Source organism: Fusarium proliferatum (assembly GCF_900067095.1).
Source record: "Fusarium proliferatum ET1 genome assembly, contig: FPRO_scaffold007, whole genome shotgun sequence".
Lineage (NCBI taxonomy): Eukaryota > Fungi > Ascomycota > Sordariomycetes > Hypocreales > Nectriaceae > Fusarium > Fusarium proliferatum.
The window spans coordinates 876,931-896,380 of record NW_022194796.1 but is presented as its reverse complement, the minus strand read 5'-3'; the positions used below and the strand labels follow the sequence as shown (position 1 = coordinate 896,380).

The following is a 19,450-nucleotide window of genomic DNA, read 5'->3' as shown; positions in this document are numbered from 1 at the left end:
ATTGGCTTTGTTCTCTGAGGAGTTGCTGTTTCTTACCAGGTAGGTATGTACTATATGTATTAATGAATGAGTGATTGGGCGAGGTACTTAGATATGGCACCTTTCATGTAAGATGAGATGATGACGGGCGAAACAATAGTTCATTGACACAAGGTCTTATGAATGACGGTAGGGGCTTGAAAAACGTCAATAACTACCTATGTTTCCCTGTCTTAGAGCATGGGCATGAGCCTCAACCGCAACGTAGTGAGTGATATAATTAGCCTTCTCCCTGCTTGGTAAATGACTTGCATGAACAGGCCGGTACAAAGGGCCCACGGGAGCAACTATAGTCAGATCTGTGGTTACACACTTATGCCCTGTAACGACGCACGACAAAGCATCTGCTCACGAGATACTGAGTAGAGGGATCAGACAAGCAACATAGCGATTAGATACACAAAAGCCGACAAGCAAACAAGCAACCTACTCAAACAGAACTAACTGATCTACAATACAGATACTCTACTCGCCTCGCCTATACAGGCATACGTACCCAGTCATCGACTTGCTTTCTTCGCATCTGGTTCAACCGACCGACCTCTTGAAGATAGCCGTGAACTTGGCCCACGTAACTCCCAAAAGACTCCACCTGCGAGGCCTCTCAGTGTTGTCACTGTCTTGGTCGGAGGGCCTTGAGGAGTGCAAAGGGATAGTCATAATCATCCTTGGAGAGTTTGTCCTTCATGGTACCATACACTTCTTTGAATTTTTTGCGGAGTCCACCTTTGTTAGCCTTCAAGGGTGGTTCCAGTTCCTTAGAAGCATCTGTGGATGCGGCGAGTGCTTCTGGCTGGCTTGACGACTCGTCGACCAGACCCTGTCGTGATGGTACATCAACCGTAGCTTCAGGTACCACAGTATGTGGGATCGTCAAAGATTCGGCGCCAGTGATATGGCCCGGGATTCCATCAGACTCTTGGTTCCTTTGGAATGACTTGAGGGTGACGTCGCACATGTTCTTCACCATGGCTTTCCCTTCATCCGAGAGCTCTCCCTTCTCCTTCAACTCATAAGCAGGCATTCGTAAAAAGCCTTCCATGACCCTGACTGCGTCCACAATAGCCTCTTCACCTCCTTCGAACCAATCCTTGTGCCCTTGGCCGCACTTTTTACACCTTTTAACCCGTACATTGATGTCCCTGAGAAACAAGTGCACCAGTCTATGGGCTTTGGGAGCACCGTTGAATAAATTGGGAGACTCATAGACTGGCTTGGTCTCACATGATGCGCCATAACAGTTGTTGGGCCGTGATAGACTTGTGTTGACAGTAGTAGCGGTCCATCCAATCTTGAACAGATCCTTTTGTTCCCTGTGCTTCAGGACATACACCTTGCCCTCTCCCGCCTGTGCATGCGTGAGAGGCTTCCTCAATTCCATGACGATGGCGGCTTGATTGCTCAAGGTTCCGTTTCTCTTTAACCCAAGTCCACTAAACTGCGGGTGAACAAGTCGTGGCTCATCATCCGAGTCATTCTCCTTCATAACTGTTTCGTCCATGATGGACTCCACCATGTCGGGTTGTTCTGCGGCAACATCTTGCCTGGAATGAATAGGGCGCGACTTTGGAGGATCTCTGAGGGTTACAACATTCACCTCGGTAATGCTTGGAACAATGTTATCTTGCTGACCAAAATCAACAGCCCTGTCAGGAGTCGAATTAATGCCGAGTGGAAATGGGGGAACATATCTCGGGCTCTCGTCAGATGTTGACGTATATTCAATCGTAGGGAGAGGGTTGTGATGGTCCATCCTGCTGGGGGTGCTCAGGATGAAACTGTCAAAGCTGGAAGCCAGACTTTTTTCTGAGGTTGCTGGTGTGCCGTGGTCGACAAGAGGACTTGAGAGAGGTGTACCGTATCCCACAGTAGGCGATTCGAAGACTTGATCCTGAGTCGGTGTACTAGGTAGTGACACTTCAGATGAAGCGTAACCTGAGCTCTTAGTTCGGAACCTTTCCCAGTCGCCAAAGCACTCTTCAAGGAAACCGCCCGAATTATGCCTCTTGCAGTGAACCAACGGGAGAAATTCTTTAACCGTCGAATAGAACTCGACCTCGTTTGAGAATGTTTCCTTTGCCATCAATTTATTCCATACCGCCTTGGCTTCTTCTTGCTTCCCCTTAGTGCCAGTCCTGCAATTGGCAGCCTGGCATTTTTCAAAGTTGGGATAGTTGGGATCATCGTCAGAGGCAGAAAGTTTGACAAGAAGAGTGATCAGCTCTTTGAACACAGGCTGCTCAGAAAGAGGGGTCATTTTGATTCGAGCAGTTGAGACACTCAACTCGGGCTCAGGAGAATGCATTGCTGTGCCTATGGATGGCCTATTAACTATGGAAAGTCAAATGGCTGGGAGCTCTGCTTGCAAGGGGGTTGAAACTGAGTACCAGGATCAAGATACTCAGCCTCGAGAATCATATTGTTGGTTCGACTCGCTATGTTGCGAAGTCATGGTGTGATCATGGCTTGTATGCAGTTGGTTGTGTCCTGCAGACGGAAGGATTTCCCCGGGTCAGAATAGGAAATGGATGCACCAAAGCTGAAAAGTGTTGAAACGTCAGGGGGCATACATCATGTCAAGGGCATCCAACGCTCGAGCCTCATGAAGACATTATCAGCCTTCCAGATGGCCTTGTGTATCTGTACAGTATACCTAGCAGAGTTTCAGTTTATGTAAGGTAGTGTGTGACCTCCACGCTCCTAGCCACCATCTTTTGATGAGATGGAGGGTTGCAACACCTGGTCCTCCGGCAGGGAGATCCAGATAGACACGGAGTTGACCGATACAAAGTCTTGCTACCTTGTTAGGTCTCTGCTGCGCCGTCTAAGAACCTCAGTCAAGTGCGGGGGGCTCGTGGTGACCAGGCTTGGATAAGAGAAAAGGGAGGAGATAGGGGAACTTTTGAGATAAATCGTGATGTTCTGATATCCTGGTGACTTTGAATTTGCGGCACACGGAGGGGAGTCGCATGGTGATGTCGTTTTAGTTGCAACCTCTTCGCCAGTCAGCGGCTTGAAGGCTGAAGCTGAGCCTGGGGTTGGACATTGGCCAATGCTCCCAAGCTCTGTCCCGTAGCACGATAGCCCCATGTTAATAAGCGAGCTATGAATGCCGTCTCGAGCGCATACTTTCAACTGCGCTATTGACGGCAGTACATGGCTGAATGTAAGATAGGCAGTTACTGGTGATGCTGGTAGCTTTGCCTGAACAGTGGAGCTGGCTGGGTGCCAAGTGAAAGTGCCCAAGAAGCTGGACATAGGTACAAATGAGCTCACGTGCATTTGGTTCCGAAAGGCCAAAGAAATGCCGGTAAATGTACCTGCCTCGGAGGCACGAGCTAAAGTTCAAGACAAATTTGACGTTGTATCACACTTTAGTAGGTAGAGATTGGAAAATCAAGTAGGGAGGTACTGTAAATAGCTCTCATCTCGTTGTAGTACTGGGAGTATCATCCATACATATCATTCCCGTTATAGCCGTAGCATTTTGTTGCAAGATTATGAGTAATGCCAAAAAGAAAACAACCTGCCCGTGGTATATATATCATCACATCCAATCATCCATCTATGTGGTAGCAGCAGCAGCAGCAGCATAGAATTATCCCGTCGCAGAAGTGGAGAGAGAGAATGAAAAAAAAAAGACAAAAAGCAAGATGTCGTTCATGTGCCTCCATTTTTGAACCAAACGCCATAAACCCCGGGATGTTCGCTGTTGTAAAGGGTTTAAAAAAAAGAGGAATACATGTGTCGAAAGAAAGAAATGCAATGCAATGCAATGCGATAGACTGGAGATGCTGTTGGTATGACGACAGTCCCTGGTTGCGTCTTTGTCGGTTGTTTGCAGGTTGTTTGCAGAGAAGAAACCGAGCCGAGGATGGCGGTCGATCACAAGAATGGAGGCTTAAACTTCCTTGGTCGGATAAAAGCCGTCAATTGCGTCAGCGCCAAACGGAAATACGATGGCCTCGCTGTGGTCCCCGGCCCGACAATCCCACGTTGACTCGAGTAGAACAGCAGCCGATACATTTCGTCGGATCAAGGGCCGACGCTATGGACGATGGATGAATGAGGCCCACTACAAATGCGCGAGTGAGCTAGGCAAATCGTTATCGTCGTCGGGAAAACACATGCCGAAAGATGCCATCGAACCATTTTCAATAATGCAAGAAAAGGATCCATCGATAAGCGTTGCCCTGGGTCGAGTTGAGTTGCCAAAAGACAAAGAATGTGAACAAGGCATTGATGAGGCGTGATTGGTGAAATGCGATAAGCCAAACATGCCACAATCGCATAAATCCCCCAATGACATCTTGTAGTGATGCGCAGAGATGAACAGGCTCTTGTTGTCGAGACAGGCATGATTATCGCTTCTGTTTCTAGTTTTTCTTTTTCCTCTATCATCGCCCTTGGGAGAAGGGAGAACATGGCCAACGTAACCGAAAGAGGCAAGTCCCCTACAGGCCACACTCTTCAAAGTCGCGTATCATGATGGCCATTTGCGCCCGCTTAGCAGCCTCGGCAATGAGCGTGAAGTCTTGGAGAAAGGCGTCGGTTGAAGGACCGTTATTGCCCTGAGCGGGAGCAGGTTGGGGGACCATCTGTACAGAAGGAGACTGCTGAGCCGAGGAGTTAGAAGTTGAGCTGGAGGGAGCGTCCATTATGATGGTTGATGATCTTGATGACGGGATAGTGACGGACAATGTTGGTATAAGCGAGCGAGTCTAGGTTTTGGTGAGAGGAGGGACAGATACACGAGATAGTATAGTATAGAGTAGAAGGTCGGGGGAGAAGAATGTGGGAATGGGGTAGACTATGTATCCGTGAGGTTAGGCAGCCAAGAAATAAAGATACCGTAGCACAGTGACAGTTGATAAACTACTGTATGTATTGGATGTGTGTGCGTAGGATGATGTGGAGGTGGGTGTGCGTGCTGTTGACCCTGGCCAGGATTATGGATATACTATGCTTATGACCGTAAAGGTTGGTAGGTAGGAAGCACAGGTATTGCGTGGGGTAAAATGACGGGGTGTCACTCTCTTGTTCCCCTTTGGTCTGTTCTCAAGAATACATATGTAGGTAACGACTTGTTTCACACGCTTGCTGCCACCTCCTTCTGCAGGGTGACGTCCCGGTAATGGCTGTAGACTCTGGAAGTTGGCACGAGTGGTGACGTTCTTGACAACTCCCAACCTCAACGTTTGATTTTAGGTGTGGTCGGTGTATTAGGCTGATGCCGCAAACAGTTGGGTGTGCTGAAGACCCGCTTGTTAGGAGTTGACCTCTTATTCTGGCTGCGCTCCAGAACAATGATAAAGGGCCGAGTGTCTGGGGGCAGGATGCAAATCAAATCGTGAACGGAGACGGAGACGCCGGAGTGTGGAGGAGGTAACGAAAGATCATAAGAGAGAGGCCTAAAAATTCTCGAGTGGTTAGTAGGTAAGTGCCTACATAATAGGTATGTATAACAGTGGAAGATGCCGCACGCAGTCAAAACGACTGAAGCCGAGGAAACCAAGATAGGTAGCCCTGGCCAGGGTATCAAATGGATTGGATGGCACCACAGCTTGTGACTACCTAGTAGTTACCAATTGTTCACTTCATTTACACTTATCCGCAAGTACCGACCGTCTTCATCCACACGGTAACACACTGACAAAAAGCCCCAAGGTTACATGCAGCAGTAGACAACTGTTCTGTTCCTGGATCCTAAGTTAGATAATCGCGCGGCGGGGCAGAAAATGGAACCGAGAGAAAACAAAAAGAAGTCTTCTCTGCATTACCGCAACTCGAACTCGGCCTTATGCCCGGGAGCTAACCAGAGCTAGGAACTGGGGTCTGGTTATATCATGTCCCAGTGGATCTGGGGTGCAAGTGGGAGGGAGATGTGGGATCTCAAGACCCAACTTTTCTTTCTTGTTCTTTTTTTCTTTGCTTCCTCTTGTCATTGGAGCATTGGAGTCTTTTTTTTTTTTTTTTTGGTTTGACGAGTGGAAACTAGAGACCCTGAAAAAGACCGAGAGAAACCCATAAACTAATGCGAATAATAACAAGACGCTACTGTAGTAGTATCATGACATCGCATGAGATTGGATCGAGCCCTGCATACGTGCACCATTGTCGCCGCACTGCGGGCATCCTGCTCCGCTTAGACGCTCACCGCTCGTCTCATCTAATCAGTTGCCTATTACTACCTATCCTCTCTTCTCTTGTTTTTAGCCGTGATGCGTTGAACCCTCCTCGGCTCGGCATCTGTTTTATTATTCGTACAAGCGCCCACCAATCATTGGACCCTTGGACACAGATAGCGTGGGGTGTGTCTTGTGTCCCCCAATCCATCCCCAATCTCTGAAAATCGAGATAGTATTGGCTGGCTTATTATAATACCAAGCAAGCTCTTTGCAACTTCTCCAGTGATAAGCAGGATCGCCAGGAATAAGAGGTCATGTTATGAAAAGAGTATTCTATAGTTCGATGACCCCAGTATTCTTATTCAGGGACTCTTGGTACCTCCTTTTATAAAGTATTGATCTGCAGCGTTACCTCATTCTGCCTGCATATTCCATACATGTTGTCTATGCTCAGTCAGACAGGAATAAATAAGGTGATTCTTTGATTCTTCTTCTTCTTTTTGGTACAGTAAGGAATCACCTCACAACATCTAACCGGTCCGTTCAGCCTATCTGACATCCGTAATTATCTGCCCAATACCAAAAAAGCTTGAGAATAATTACGACCCTACTCTTTTAGCGAGCCTCAGTCCGACATAAGGGCCCGGGTTCTTTCGGAATTGGGTTTTCAGTTGGTGCGCTTGGCTATCATAGTGGGGATCCCGAACTTTCCCCTTCTCCAACTTGCTAGAGTTGGAACCAGAAAAATCACGACAGGGACGCTTGAGAATCTGCCCACTATAAACCAATTCTCCATTTTGCGCGGCTCTGTCGGACATCATTCACCGATGCTCCCACTTCGTCTACCCTGCCTCGGGCCTCTGATCCGTCAGGTCTGGCCTGCGATCATAAAACGTCAGCCCAGAATTCAACGTTAGCGTAGAGGTGGATATCTCAAACCCTTGATAGAGCCGCTCTTGCGGAGCCAGTACTGAACCGCAGTCGCCCACCTAACTAGACTACCTCAAGAGGTGCAGTGTCCGAGGCGCTTCTACAAGCCGCCTTGAGCGGATTAATGGATATTGCAGCCCGCTTTTGAAACCCCGGTCTTCACATATGCCGTAATTTGACGCAAGCTCATGAATCGCGTACGGGATCTTCATCCTATATCGAATATCATGACATAGCGTTCTAGTTTTACGGGGTATTTGACACTGCCGCTTTGCATCATGAATCAACATGACAGGTGAATAAGTAATTGTAAGCCATTATGAGGTTATTTAAGGGAACCAGTTTGTTGGTTCTTCCCCGTCAATTGTTTCATCATTCCCTCCGTCTTCCCCGGCCTTGGGCATGCTCTCCTCCGGGGAAAGGTACGTACTCCCGAGCCGGGGTTTTGCCCGCCGCGCCGATCCGTCCTCCGGCCTGTAGCTAAAGCTTCAACCTCCAACCACAACAAAAAACACAAAGCCCACCGAGACACGGCCAACAACCCCGGATTCGCCATGACGTCTGCCGTCGATTCTACGCAGTCGAGTCGCTGGTTTGTCGTCCCGGGACCCATTCGAAACCTGTTCAACCACTTCCCCCTTCACGTATATAGCCCCGAAGGCCTCCCCGCAAGGTCCCCCACCAGCGTACGCCAACGACCGGCCCTATATGTTTTTGTGGCAGATGAGCATGCTTTGACAGGGAAGCCGAGCTATAATCCTTCATGTCTGAAGTGGCAGGTGGGTTTATAGTTGAGGGACGCGAGTCGATAGAGGCATTGTGCTAATGCTATCTCGACAGACGGTGTTGAGAATCGCTGGTATTGACTTCGATATCGTACCTTCGAATAACCACGCTTCGCCCTCAGGCGCACTGCCCTTTCTCCTACCACCGGCGTCGCAAGTTTCGAAACCCCTTACTGGCGAGAAGATTCACAAATACGTGCGCGAGCACGCTGTCCATGAGCTATCAAGCATCACATCACCCCGCCTTGAAGCCTACCAAGCTCTCCTGACACAAAATATCCGACCAGCTTGGGTATATACATCACCGTCACAAAATTGGAATACATGCTAATATGTTACAGCTATATGTTCTCTACCTCCTACCCGCCAATGCCCCTCTCCTGAAAAGCCTCTACCTTCCTTCCTCTATGCTCCTTCGTGCGCCTCTCCATCAGACACTCCAGGCCGCGGCCACTTCCGAAATACTCAAGACAACACGACGTGCGACGATCTCGCCGTCACAACTTCTAGTTGACGCCACAACTGCCCTTCGAGCACTATCATCCCTACTAGGAGAGGATAAATGGTTCTTTGGTGCTAATGGGCCAGGCTTGTTTGATGCAGACGTGTTTGCATACACCTATCTGATAGATGAAAACGCTCTTGCTTGGCAGGACAAGTCATTGAGTCAGTGCTTGGGAGGACTGGATAATTTGAAGAGGCACAAGGACCGGCTATACAAAAAGTGCTGGGGGGTGGACACATTGTGAATCTATCGGGATGCCCATTATCCAGGAGGATATTTTCATCCCATCGTCGTAGGGGAGACGAGACACGTGCTGTATAAATATGTACTATATATATCGCAAAGGAACTGGCAAGGGAAAATAGATGCGGCCAAGCAGCCAGCGCAGAATGCGGTGCCTGGAGGCATATGCTGAAAATCGATTTATCACTGATCGTTGACATTGGTCTTATCTATGTGCCGGGCATTGTACAACCCGCCGTTCTTTGCCTGCAAGAGGGGAGTTGTTGACCTATTATCCATGAAGCCATCCCCAATCTCTTCACCCGTCTATAAGAGTTCATTGGGAACACAGAGCCTCCATACGAAATGCGTTGTATCGACAAAGTGCCACTCTCAGACGAGCACAGTATCTTACAGGCTCGTGTGGTAAGAAGTGAGCAGAAACAGAAAGCAAGAGAAACTCCATACTCATAGCATTACCCTGTAAAACGCCGATGACCATAAAACCCCGAGAATGCAAGCCGGCAATGAGGCAAAAGCAGGCATGTCGGCGACGCCGGAATCAGTGTTGCGGAGGTTGTGGGATTCCCTTCAAGACATCGTTTACTGAAGCAAATGCTCCCTCGCCACCGTCTTGGCGAAGGTCTTCAAGAAGCACGCTGGTCTGAGCATAAACTTTCTCTAGTGCTGCTCGAGACGATTTGCCGAGGGATACTGCTTGTTTGTTAGTATTGTCAACAACTGATATGTTCCTCTGTTCAACTTACGTAGAATGGCCGAGTTTAGTTCCTCTGCAACAGCAACTCTACCATTCCTATCCAAGAGGTGGCTGACTTGAGGCACCTTGAGCGGGTTTTCGTATGCCAACAATGCCCAAATCTCATTAAGTGCCTTACTGACCTCTACCCGTGGGTCATTGACGTATTGTTCCTGGAGTGTCCGTCCGTATTCCAGCATGTTGCGCTCAAGCTCTGCAACCACTGTATTATTCTCACCACCATCGGCATCCCTCGAAGTATTTTCGCTGCCGTTAAGATCCAGATCCATCGTCTGAGGTGTGGGGTTGTTAACATGCCCGTTACCCTTGGTCTCATTGCGCATGTTGAGCTGGGCCGCCTTTCGCACCAACTCGATAAACTTGCGACATTGCAATCTGAAATAGACTTGCTCGTTATCCTTTAAAACGTGGGGATAGTATGCATTGGTATACTTGAGCGCCCTGTCAATATCCCCTTCGAGGATTGCACGCCGGATCCCTGTGTTGTGGTCAGAAGTATGACATGGCAACAAGAAATTGTGATCTTACGTTGGCGATTATTTGCGTCTTCGTCATCTCTAATGCTAACACCGTCGACTTTGACTCTGGGGTCAAGGCTTAGAGCTTCTTTTTGCTTCTTCATGTCTTCTGCAAAAGCCCGAGCTGTACCAACGTAGCCATCATGTTGGAGGAACTGGAGAACAAGTGCCTGGATTACATCGGTTTCGCTCAAGTTTGGGACGAGACTTGACGTGTCTGTAGCTTGAATATCTTTCTGTACTCTGTCGCGCTCTTCCTAAAAGGGCATTAATTATGCATCATGCTGTGTGTGGGATGTTACACAGGCCTACCCGCATCATGTCGTCGATGTTATAAACAAAAGGGGTTTGTCCAAAATTGACTCGGATGGACTCGCCGGGCTTCTTGAGGCTAATCGCTGGGTATAGCCTACCTCTGTTAACATCGTTGAATGCCGTGACTATTTCTTGTTAGCAAGGGACGCAAGATGACCTGCTTCAGGAAGCAAGAAAACCGAGGACCCCTATCCTGAGTGATAATAGATTCAGGTAAATCCAGTGCAGACTTAGATGCTCATCACCTAGGATGATGACAGGCCTAAGTTTTATTAATTTAGGGTGGGCTTGAGAGGCCTTGGGGCCAGTCTTTTCGTCCCCAGGATAGAGGCCCCAAGTTTTCGTACTTCATCGGGCTGTTGGTGTGCATACACATACTTAGCTTAACTCCATTTTTGGTGAAGAAGGCGGTGTTCTCCCTGAAATTCACACCACAACCAATCACGTCATATGCGTTGTATCCAGGGCCGTAGTGTTTTCCTATATTTGACCCTGCAAAACATCGCCCGTCGTCGCCGTGATAGCCCCAGGCCTCGGGCTCCCAGCCAATAGGCCGTGACAGATTGACGTTCTTGGTTGCAAACCCAATACCTATAGTCGCATCGTCGCGTTTAGCTGTTGCTATTTGCACCTCGAAGTAATAAATTCCGCACTGGGGGGGCATGTAGTGGTCGGCGCGGACTGCACAAGCCATGTGGTCTTGGTCGTGTTGGTTTTTAGATCCGATGTACTTCACAGTACAGCCGTCAGCCTGGATCTCAATGCCTCCCCACTGATCATCCTTGTTCCATTTTGTTGGCAAAGGTGCAAGGTCATCCTCCTCCTCAAAGGCCGGAGGGCGCTCTATAACAGTGTGCGACATGCCTCGATGCGAACCGGGGGGCAAAGGATGCTGATTGAACGTAGCGGAGTGCTGGGATAAACCATTCGCTGGAGTCGAATCGCGGCGGGACTGGACTTTAGCTTGGTGTGCCTCTTGGAGTTTCTGGACGTATGTCGAGCTCTCAAGATAAGATGGAATAAAGAAAGTCTCGTCCTCGTTCTTGGAATTATTATCAACTGCCCCAGATTCCACAAGCATGTTAAAGGCTCGTGAGAAGGACGGAAGACCAGTTCTCCGAGCGTTCGTCTCAATCCCAACAGTTTCCATGATGGTATTCGTCGCTTCGGAGCCCAGAAGGTTGAGCTCGCGGGATGCACTGAATATCGAAGTACGGGCAGGATGTGTATAAAAGTTGGGAGTATTGGCGATAGACGAGTTATGCGGAGGAGAGAAATGAGCGTGGCGAGTGGATGGCGAAGCTGGTTCGGGACGAGCAGGCGAGCGAGAAGCTTGGTGAAGGGGACTTGCCATGTCCACGACAAGCAGAAACGAAACAGCCCGACTATCACCGAAGGTACCTTGGTAGTAAGACACCCAACAGCAAAGGCAGGTGAGTTGACTGCCAGGTGAAGCCCTAGGATGGGTTCCAGCGCAGGCTTGTAGTGTGGGTGTGAGCTATAGCGTAGTCGGTAACAGTCGTAACAGTCGTCTGGGAGGTGGAAGCACGAGTTTCGGATGCGTCGACAAATTACCGGCAAGTCTGACAAAGCGGAGCAGAGAGTGAAGTAAATAAACAATAGCAATAGCCTCAAGTGATCTTGCAGTTGGGGGAACAAGTCGACTTATGTACTATAGCGGTGGGTAGTTGTAGGAGAAGACGAGTGGATGGTGATGGTGATGGTGATGGTGATGGTGATGGACGGGGCGGGTAGAGGTGGAGGTGGAGGTGGTTCCCGTCAGAACAACAGCGCGTCACCGTTAGCACTCGCTAACTTCTAGCAGCTAAAGAGACTCAGGTTAAAAGAAGAGGAAGAAGAGGAAGATACGGATGTATCTGAAGTAGGAATGACTCGTCAATTAGCCATCATTAATAGGTTAGTAGTCAACATGAATCGAGTCTGGTTTGACGAGAAAAGCCGATACTGTACATATCACATCACTCATCATGGCTACCAACTTGCGCTATCTATCACGAGGGTCACTCTTCTCCCCCAGCGGGTATAGTCCTGCCTGGCCTGGCCTGACTTGACCTTGTCTGTTAAGCTTTCACCTAGCAAACAGCTGCATCAACTTAACAGTGGAGGCCCAGCTTCCCCGCTGCCGGGCCGGACCCTTTCTAACCTGCATTGCTCCAGGTCCCCATGCAAATGGAATCGCCCCAACATGGCCAAAGGCTGAGGCGTGATAATGGACGATAGCACGATAGCACATGGTCCTGAACCTCTTTCTTTCAGCGCGTTTCCGTGTTTCGGAAAGAAACATTCGAGTGATGACAGTAGCAATAGCTAAACCTGCCCTGCCCTGGTGCAGAAACAAGTTGAGGTTTCCTCGCTCATAAGTTGGCGAGGTTATTCGCTGACTTATTCCGGTGCCTCCAATGAGCATCTCCATCTCGATATGGATATTCCAGGTTGGTTTGGGTTTCGGTTTCAAACCTGTTCGCTCAAGCCCCTCCAGGCATCATTCATCAGCCACCATTTTTATCCTAAAAGCAAGATCCCACGATTAACCGCAAACCATTCAAAGCACAATCAACCAAGTATCAATTGAAATCCAGCGCAATACAGTTACACTTTCATCCCCTACCATAGTCAAACGGGCATGAAAGTCACGGGACGCCTGTGGTGTCGATGACTAAGCTTTGTGAGCTCCCTGCAACCACACCACAACATCAAGACATGACCCCGATGAGAAAGACGAACCAAAACGTATCCACAGTCTGGCCATTGGGCCATCTCAACCCCCGAAAACTCTTCCCCGACCGCTGGATTTGAGAATTCCCTCATGTAAGAGATCATTACTCGTCGAAACAGGCGATAAAATGAGGACATGTGACTTTGGCTCCAACATTGCGATCAATCATATTACCTGATGAGAACGCTTAGAGAATCATTCTTGACATGAAGAGCTTTCTGCCACGCCTACTTAGAGTCATCGCGAGATGGCATCTGCGTCACAGCTTCTTTTAGACCTACGTGGCGCGTAATCTCAAGGGGTGAGCCATTAACGACTGAAATTATCGACACTACTTTTAGATAGGCTGCGACAAGAGCACAACGTTTGCAGTAAACAGCGGATTAGCGCCCGTCTTCCAAGCTACGGGCGCATGGATGGTAGAATGACAGATAGCATATATCCTTCAAGAACAAATGTTTGATTGCTCATTTCAGAGAATTACCAGAGTATATCTAACGTTACCCCATCGTAACAGCAATTGTACATCAAAAATATGCTCCGCCAGCCCTGGTACGGTTTAATGCCAATCCTTTTCCACAGCGTTCCATCCTCGCTGTTCCGTAACGCCCAGCCACACCAGCGTCGCTTTTTTGAAAAACATAAAAAGATTCCGAATGAATGAACGGTCATGCTCGGTATGAGAGCATCTCAGTCTCATTGACGAGCCAAGGATGAGTTGTCTGCCAACCTAGAACGCCCGCAATATCTCGCGCTATAAAACATTCTCTGGTATCAGAGCCAAACGAAAAGGGAAAATATGTAGCATCGTAGAGTGATCTTTTATGAAGCAGCGGCGATAGCAAGAGGTGCCGGCGACGAGGCGTGGTTACTGGGCGCACTTTGCATCTCCACGTCGTTGGCAGTATTGCTATTGCTAGCACTGTTGCTCTCGTGGCCGTTCTCTTTGTTCTCCTTACTGCTGCCCTCGGCTGATGCAGCAGTAGAATCCTCGGCGCTGGATTCGGGGGCCTTCTTTTGAGGTGCCACCCAGCGAGGAATCTCCCATGCCACACCGGTGAAGCTCTTGAGTTGGAATCCACCCTTGGCCCATCGGCGACAGGGTTTGCCTGAGCGATCGAGAGCGCGAAGTCCGGCGTTGATAGCCCCTTGATTCGCTTTGGGCCCCAGCTTGTGACCTCCGGCGGGCTTGGAACCTGAGTGATCGATCGTTCCGTCCTCCCTGGGAAGAGTGGTCAGTCCAATGTTCAGATATGTGTTGGGGTTGCAAAAACTTACAGACGGGGCTTCTTCTTGGGGCCAGGCTTTCCTCGAGGCTTGGGGACACCATCTATTGTACCGTTGGCGCCAGCGGCAGATCGCTTGACGCCCTTCTTCTTCGGTCCATCGGTAGGCGGTCCCATAGCCGAAGGGGCTGGTGTCCCGTCAGCGGGAGTTGCCTCAGGAACAGGAGTAGCGGCGTTGGAGTCCGAGGCATTGTCGCCATTCGTGTTGCTGGCTGGTGGTTGCGAGCCAGAAGCGGACACGGCATCGGTAGGTGAGTCGGCGTTGGCTTTCATGTCCTTGGAGGGAGATTCTTCCTTGATAGAGTCGGGCGCGAGCAGAGCACGCAACTTGTCGGGCGACACCTTGCGAGTGACAATCAAGCTGGCCTTGGTGCTGGACTTGCGTCGCGCGTCGGCGGACTTGACTGGAGGAGCCATGGTGTTGAGAGAGGTCGATGTTACAAAGAGCTGATGGTGATGCTATTGTCTAGGAAGGGTTGTCTGACGAAAAGGTGATGTGTGGTGCTGATTGATGATATTTTGCAAGCGGCGAAGGATAGTGGAAGAAGGTTAGGGAAAGGAGCAGGATTTGAGAATAGACTGGTGACGGGAGAGGCGGCAAATAACCAAAGACCCGGTGGTGATCCCGTGGTGGACAAGACGTGGTCAGGGGTGGTGGGCTTTTGGGGCTTGCGTGGAGCGAGTCTTAGTAGTAGTAGTGGGAGATTTATTAGGAGGAGCTGAGTTGCGATCACAGACAGACAGGTCGGTTTGTCATTCAGCCTGGTGCCGGGCCAAGTTTGATTTCAGGGTGGTGATGATGGGTTTGCGGTGGTGAAAAGTGGAAATGAAAGTAATGGAACAGAGGGCAAAAGCCTTGTCTTGTAAGGTTGGGGTCTTGGTATTGTTGTCATTTTGGATTCTGGAGCTGGGGCCGAGGGCGGCGCACAAGGAGAGGAAAAATCGGTTGGGTTGGGTTGGTTTGATTTCCCGCGTTTCTTCACACTCACTCAGTCAGAGCAGGAGCGAGAGCAAGTGGCAGTGGCAGTGGCAGACGAACAAACTTGGGGATTTCAGGCCCAGGTCCAGCCCGTCTCCTCTGTTACCAGATTGAGTTTAGTGCCACTTCTGCCGCATGGCAGGGGTACCGCTTCTTTCCAGCCAATCAACGCCCCGGTATGTCCTTAATCTCTCTCAAAGCAGCGCCTCGAATTCTATTGTTATTCCACTCCTCCTAGGCGACTGAGCGAACTCAGCGACCGAAAGCTCGTTTCAATCGAGTTCCCACGGTCACTTCATCGCCTTCAGCCCCCGAATTGTACCTGCAATCCATCAGCGATGATCGCCACGTATTTTGATCGCCAAAGAGGCACGAATTTCATTGCCTCACCTTGTCAGTAGCCATTTCATTGCTAAATATACACAAGACTCTTCACGGCTTCATGTTGCGATGCTCTGTAATGGTCACAATGACCCTGATCAATATTCACATATATTGAATAACCGATGAAACCGACAAAACTCACCTCAGCCAATTCGGAGAGCACTGTAACTTCCATCTGGCCCTTTTTATCCCCCTCATTCAGTCGCATTTGCGTGATAGCCCTCCCTTAGCCCGCGATGACGGTTCAATATCACTCAGCGAGCCCCTGCAATAATCAGGGTGGCGGAACTCTACGATTCAATTCACCTGCAGAATAACTTGGCATTGCTTTTTAACTGCCACTCGGATTTCTCTAGCCTGTCTAGGGAGGAAAAGAAAACTCAGGACCTCGATCCCAAATGATAGAAAGACAAAAAGACAAAGGTAATATAGCATAAATTTAGGACACCTTTTGCTGGGTTTATTTTGACCCACTATCTCCAGGTCTGATCTTGTCTTGCTCCCTGAGGCCTTTGAATTCAAGTCTGATTCCAAGTGGTCAAGTCCCTTGAAATTTCATCTTGTGCAAATCATCACCGAATACCTCACGATCCTTGCAGACACGAATAACAGTAAATCCCGATTAATATTTACCTTTGAAGCTTTCGGTTTCTCTATCCAAACTTTCTCCCCCAAATGCCACATCGCGTGGTTACAATTATCCACCTGTGATTGTAAAAACTTACTCCGGTGCAACCGAGATCCATTCGTAGTTTGGTAGTACCGAGCGAAGTATCCCGGCCGAGAAATTAACTTACCTGACCAAGACCCAAGCGTCGTCACGACTCCGCCAAACAAATCTTGTGTCCAATTCTGACTTCCGTCATCCGTGATGCACCAGAGAGATTCCGCTGCGCATTGCCTCGATTCCCCGCAGCGATCAACATGGCGGATGGGCTGCACTCGGCAACAATATCAAGAATACCTGCTTCAGTGCATAACCACGCTACATTTGACTATCCATATGATTCATTCGGGGTGTCTACAAGGAAAACTAAGCGTGACACTGCCTAAGTTGCCCACTCACCACAGGAATGAAAGGCTTCCTTGGTCCGCGGTGAAACAACAAGTGTTGATCCATTCATTGTATGCCCACCCGAGACTGAGACACCATGGCAAGCGTTGCTATCACGATAGTTGGAATGTGTTGCTCCCCTACAACCTAAAGCCCGTGACAAATGGTATATCATGGCAACCTGTCAGCCAGCAATGGACGGCAGAGCATCGCACATTGTTTATTCAATTCTTTTCTATCACCAAGTCGACACAATGATTCGATTATACATTCTTCTCTGGCTTCTACCATGTCTCTTCCTTACCACCCCATTCACCCATGCGGCCCTTCTCCCTCGTCTCAAAGCTTCGTTCAGACTGCCAGGCGTAGTCTTCAGTGAACCGGTGGCTCGATCTTTCAAGGTGGTGCCTTTCAAGGAGCTTCCTGGGGAATCACACCATGGTCATGGACTTCGCCAAACTCTCGGCCTTGTGAAGAGATTGGTTGAAGACCAGGGCGATATGGTTGAGGTTACCGAAAAAGCTCTTCAGGAACTTCTGGATCAGATAAACAAACTCCATGAGCAGGTGAACAGCATGATGCCATCTGGTGCCACGGACAAACAACCTACTCTAGGGACAGGCACTTCGTCAGGAGGCCAGTCTGGCCAGTCCGATCAATTACCTGCAGGTTCCTCTGATGAGTCTACAGGTAGCGAACAGTCTAAGGAGCCTGCTCCCTCTGGCAAAGCCAGCGTTTCTAGACCAGGCGTTGCTTCGGATCCATCAGAAGCTCCTGTGGCTTCGGACCCTTCTCTACGCTCCCCGTTGCTGTCACAGGCAGACGCCGCCACGATTGTCGAGTCTCAGGCTCCTGGCGCTCCAGCTCAACTACATGTATCGCAGATAGATACTGGCAGGCAGGCAAAGACTGATCTGGCGCAGCCCGCGGCAAATCCTACCCAGGTGATAAACGGCGAATCTACTAACAGCGAGCCTGAAGCTGAAAGGCTGTCTGGCAACAGCGCTGCCGTGACACTGCCTGAGGGTGCAGGTGCTTCTGGAAAGGGGGACGTCGTGAAATCAGGTGGCCGTTCCAAGAATGCTGTTGCTCAACCGACTGGTGAAGTTCAGGCTTCGACGGGAACACAACTCAACACAGCACAAGATGTCAAACCAACAGAAGAAGGAAAGGCCAAAGATCCTCGTATCTCATCTGCCAAGCAGGCTCCTGAGGCTAGCAGTACTGCGCCTGGGCGGGCATTTGTAGAATATCCCGATGATGTTGTCCAGGCGGTCACGACCAATGTCAGCTTTGGTGGGCAGACTAGTACTCCAGCAACTAAAGAGACCCAGAGGCCATCTGGTGCCAAAGATGATGAGTGTGTTGACGAGGTAAGTAATCTACCCTTCATAAGTCGAAACCCTAACTGCACACCAGGTGGTAGGATCGAATCCGCGAGCGAGCCAGCACAAGATACCACGATAACTGTCGTCCTCGTACCTACTCCAGAAGAAGATTCTTCCAAGGCTTCTGCAACGGAATCCGGGACACAGATAACAGAAGACTCCCCTGCAACTGCCAAGGCCGAGGGAGCGGCTCCAGCTTTAGAGACAGAAGCCACCTCCACCCCGGACATCAACGCTGGAGATTCTCAGCAGCTTGCAGCACCAACCCTACTCTCAAATCCATCTGCTGTTTCTAGACCTGGGCCGACAGCGTTGAGCCTTAGAACTCTTGTTTTCACATCAGTCCTCACAAGGTCTTCAACCATCCTAGCAACTACTGTACGCACGGAGTTTGTTAATGCAAATCAACCCACTGCATCATTGAAAGCCCCCGGCCATGTTTTCGAAGAAGACGAAGATACAGGCACGAATGCAGCGTTCAATAAGGGTGGAAAGCTTGCTTTGGAGGAGAGTGTCAATAAGGAAAGCACACCAGGTACAAACATCCATAACCAAGACAGATTAGAGAACTCCACTGATCATTTGATAGAAACTCTTAGGGGAACTCCTCTCGCGTTAGAGACAAAAGCCATTCTGACTACAACAACGACCACCATCAGTTTGAGCCATGTTGATGTCATGACAACCCCTGAACCCAGCCAAGAGGCTCGGTCTATTTCTTCACCTTCATCTCATGATGCTGGAGGCATCAACGAGACGTTCCATGCAACACCAAACAGTGGATTCAGAACAATTCCGAGGTCATCAGCTAGTCTGGCAGAGAGAGCATAGATGCAGATATGCATGATTTGCTCTGGAGTTAAGTGCCTTAATGATGTTTGGGTTTGGATGTTTTAGAATGATCACTATGAATTTATGTTGGATTCCCCCTTTGGTACGCTAGTCATATAAATGAGCATTAATTCCTGTTTCACCCACAGTACCGTGCCGTTGGAAAAGCAATAGCATGTAACTATCCACAGTTCCTGCGAATGCTACACTATCAAATTTTGAAACCGGGCAGAGTCGTATCCCGAGTCAAAGGCAAGCCGTAGTTGTATGTAGACATGCTCGTCACGTAAGAATGCGGATCTAATGCTACGAAAGGTCATTATGGGGAAAGGGTGAGGGTATTATTTGAAGAGGCGACTTAAATAATCTCGGACAAGGCTAAAAACCAGTATGGACAGCATCGCGGGAGTTGAAACAGCCGACAAGAGAGCATGCCGAGCTCCAAGGCGTTGAACCAGTAGCTAGAAATGGCTTTACGCTGTTAAGAAAGGGATCAACACCAAATATACAAGGTTCATAAACAGAATATCTAAACAGTCTGCAAGATCAAGCTCATAGTATCAGCTAATTT

General features: G+C 49.3%; 6 protein-coding genes across 6 annotated transcripts; 2 read left to right on the top strand and 4 right to left on the bottom strand.

The window, feature by feature from the left end:
* Positions 1-652: 652 nt before the first annotated feature.
* FPRO_07912 (uncharacterized protein) lies at positions 653-2,296 on the bottom strand (the record flags this gene model as incomplete). Its single annotated transcript, XM_031233980.1, has 1 exon — positions 653-2,296. The coding sequence occupies one exon, from the start codon at positions 2,294-2,296 to the stop codon at positions 653-655; it is 1,644 nt and encodes a 547-aa protein (XP_031083763.1).
* Positions 2,297-2,610: 314 nt separating this feature from the next.
* Positions 2,611-4,697, bottom strand: FPRO_07913 (uncharacterized protein; the record flags this gene model as incomplete). Its single annotated transcript, XM_031233979.1, has 2 exons — positions 2,611-2,692; positions 4,498-4,697. 2 exons carry the CDS (start codon positions 4,695-4,697, stop codon positions 2,611-2,613), a joined length of 282 nt encoding a protein of 93 aa, XP_031083762.1.
* A 2,954-nt stretch (positions 4,698-7,651) lies between these two features.
* Positions 7,652-8,631, top strand: FPRO_07914 (uncharacterized protein; the record flags this gene model as incomplete). The annotated part of the gene is made up of 3 exons (XM_031233978.1): positions 7,652-7,876; positions 7,938-8,174; positions 8,224-8,631. 3 exons carry the CDS (start codon positions 7,652-7,654, stop codon positions 8,629-8,631), a joined length of 870 nt encoding a protein of 289 aa, XP_031083761.1.
* A 540-nt stretch (positions 8,632-9,171) lies between these two features.
* FPRO_07915 (uncharacterized protein) lies at positions 9,172-11,574 on the bottom strand (the record flags this gene model as incomplete). The annotated part of the gene is made up of 5 exons (XM_031233977.1): positions 9,172-9,323; positions 9,377-9,865; positions 9,916-10,162; positions 10,218-10,345; positions 10,599-11,574. The coding sequence occupies 5 exons, from the start codon at positions 11,572-11,574 to the stop codon at positions 9,172-9,174; spliced, it is 1,992 nt and encodes a 663-aa protein (XP_031083760.1).
* A 2,205-nt stretch (positions 11,575-13,779) lies between these two features.
* FPRO_07916 (uncharacterized protein) lies at positions 13,780-14,660 on the bottom strand (the record flags this gene model as incomplete). Its single annotated transcript, XM_031233976.1, has 2 exons — positions 13,780-14,179; positions 14,236-14,660. 2 exons carry the CDS (start codon positions 14,658-14,660, stop codon positions 13,780-13,782), a joined length of 825 nt encoding a protein of 274 aa, XP_031083759.1.
* A 2,254-nt stretch (positions 14,661-16,914) lies between these two features.
* On the top strand, positions 16,915-18,879 carry FPRO_07917 (uncharacterized protein; the record flags this gene model as incomplete). Its single annotated transcript, XM_031233975.1, has 2 exons — positions 16,915-18,583; positions 18,638-18,879. 2 exons carry the CDS (start codon positions 16,915-16,917, stop codon positions 18,877-18,879), a joined length of 1,911 nt encoding a protein of 636 aa, XP_031083758.1.
* Between the last annotated feature and the right edge of the window lie 571 nt (positions 18,880-19,450).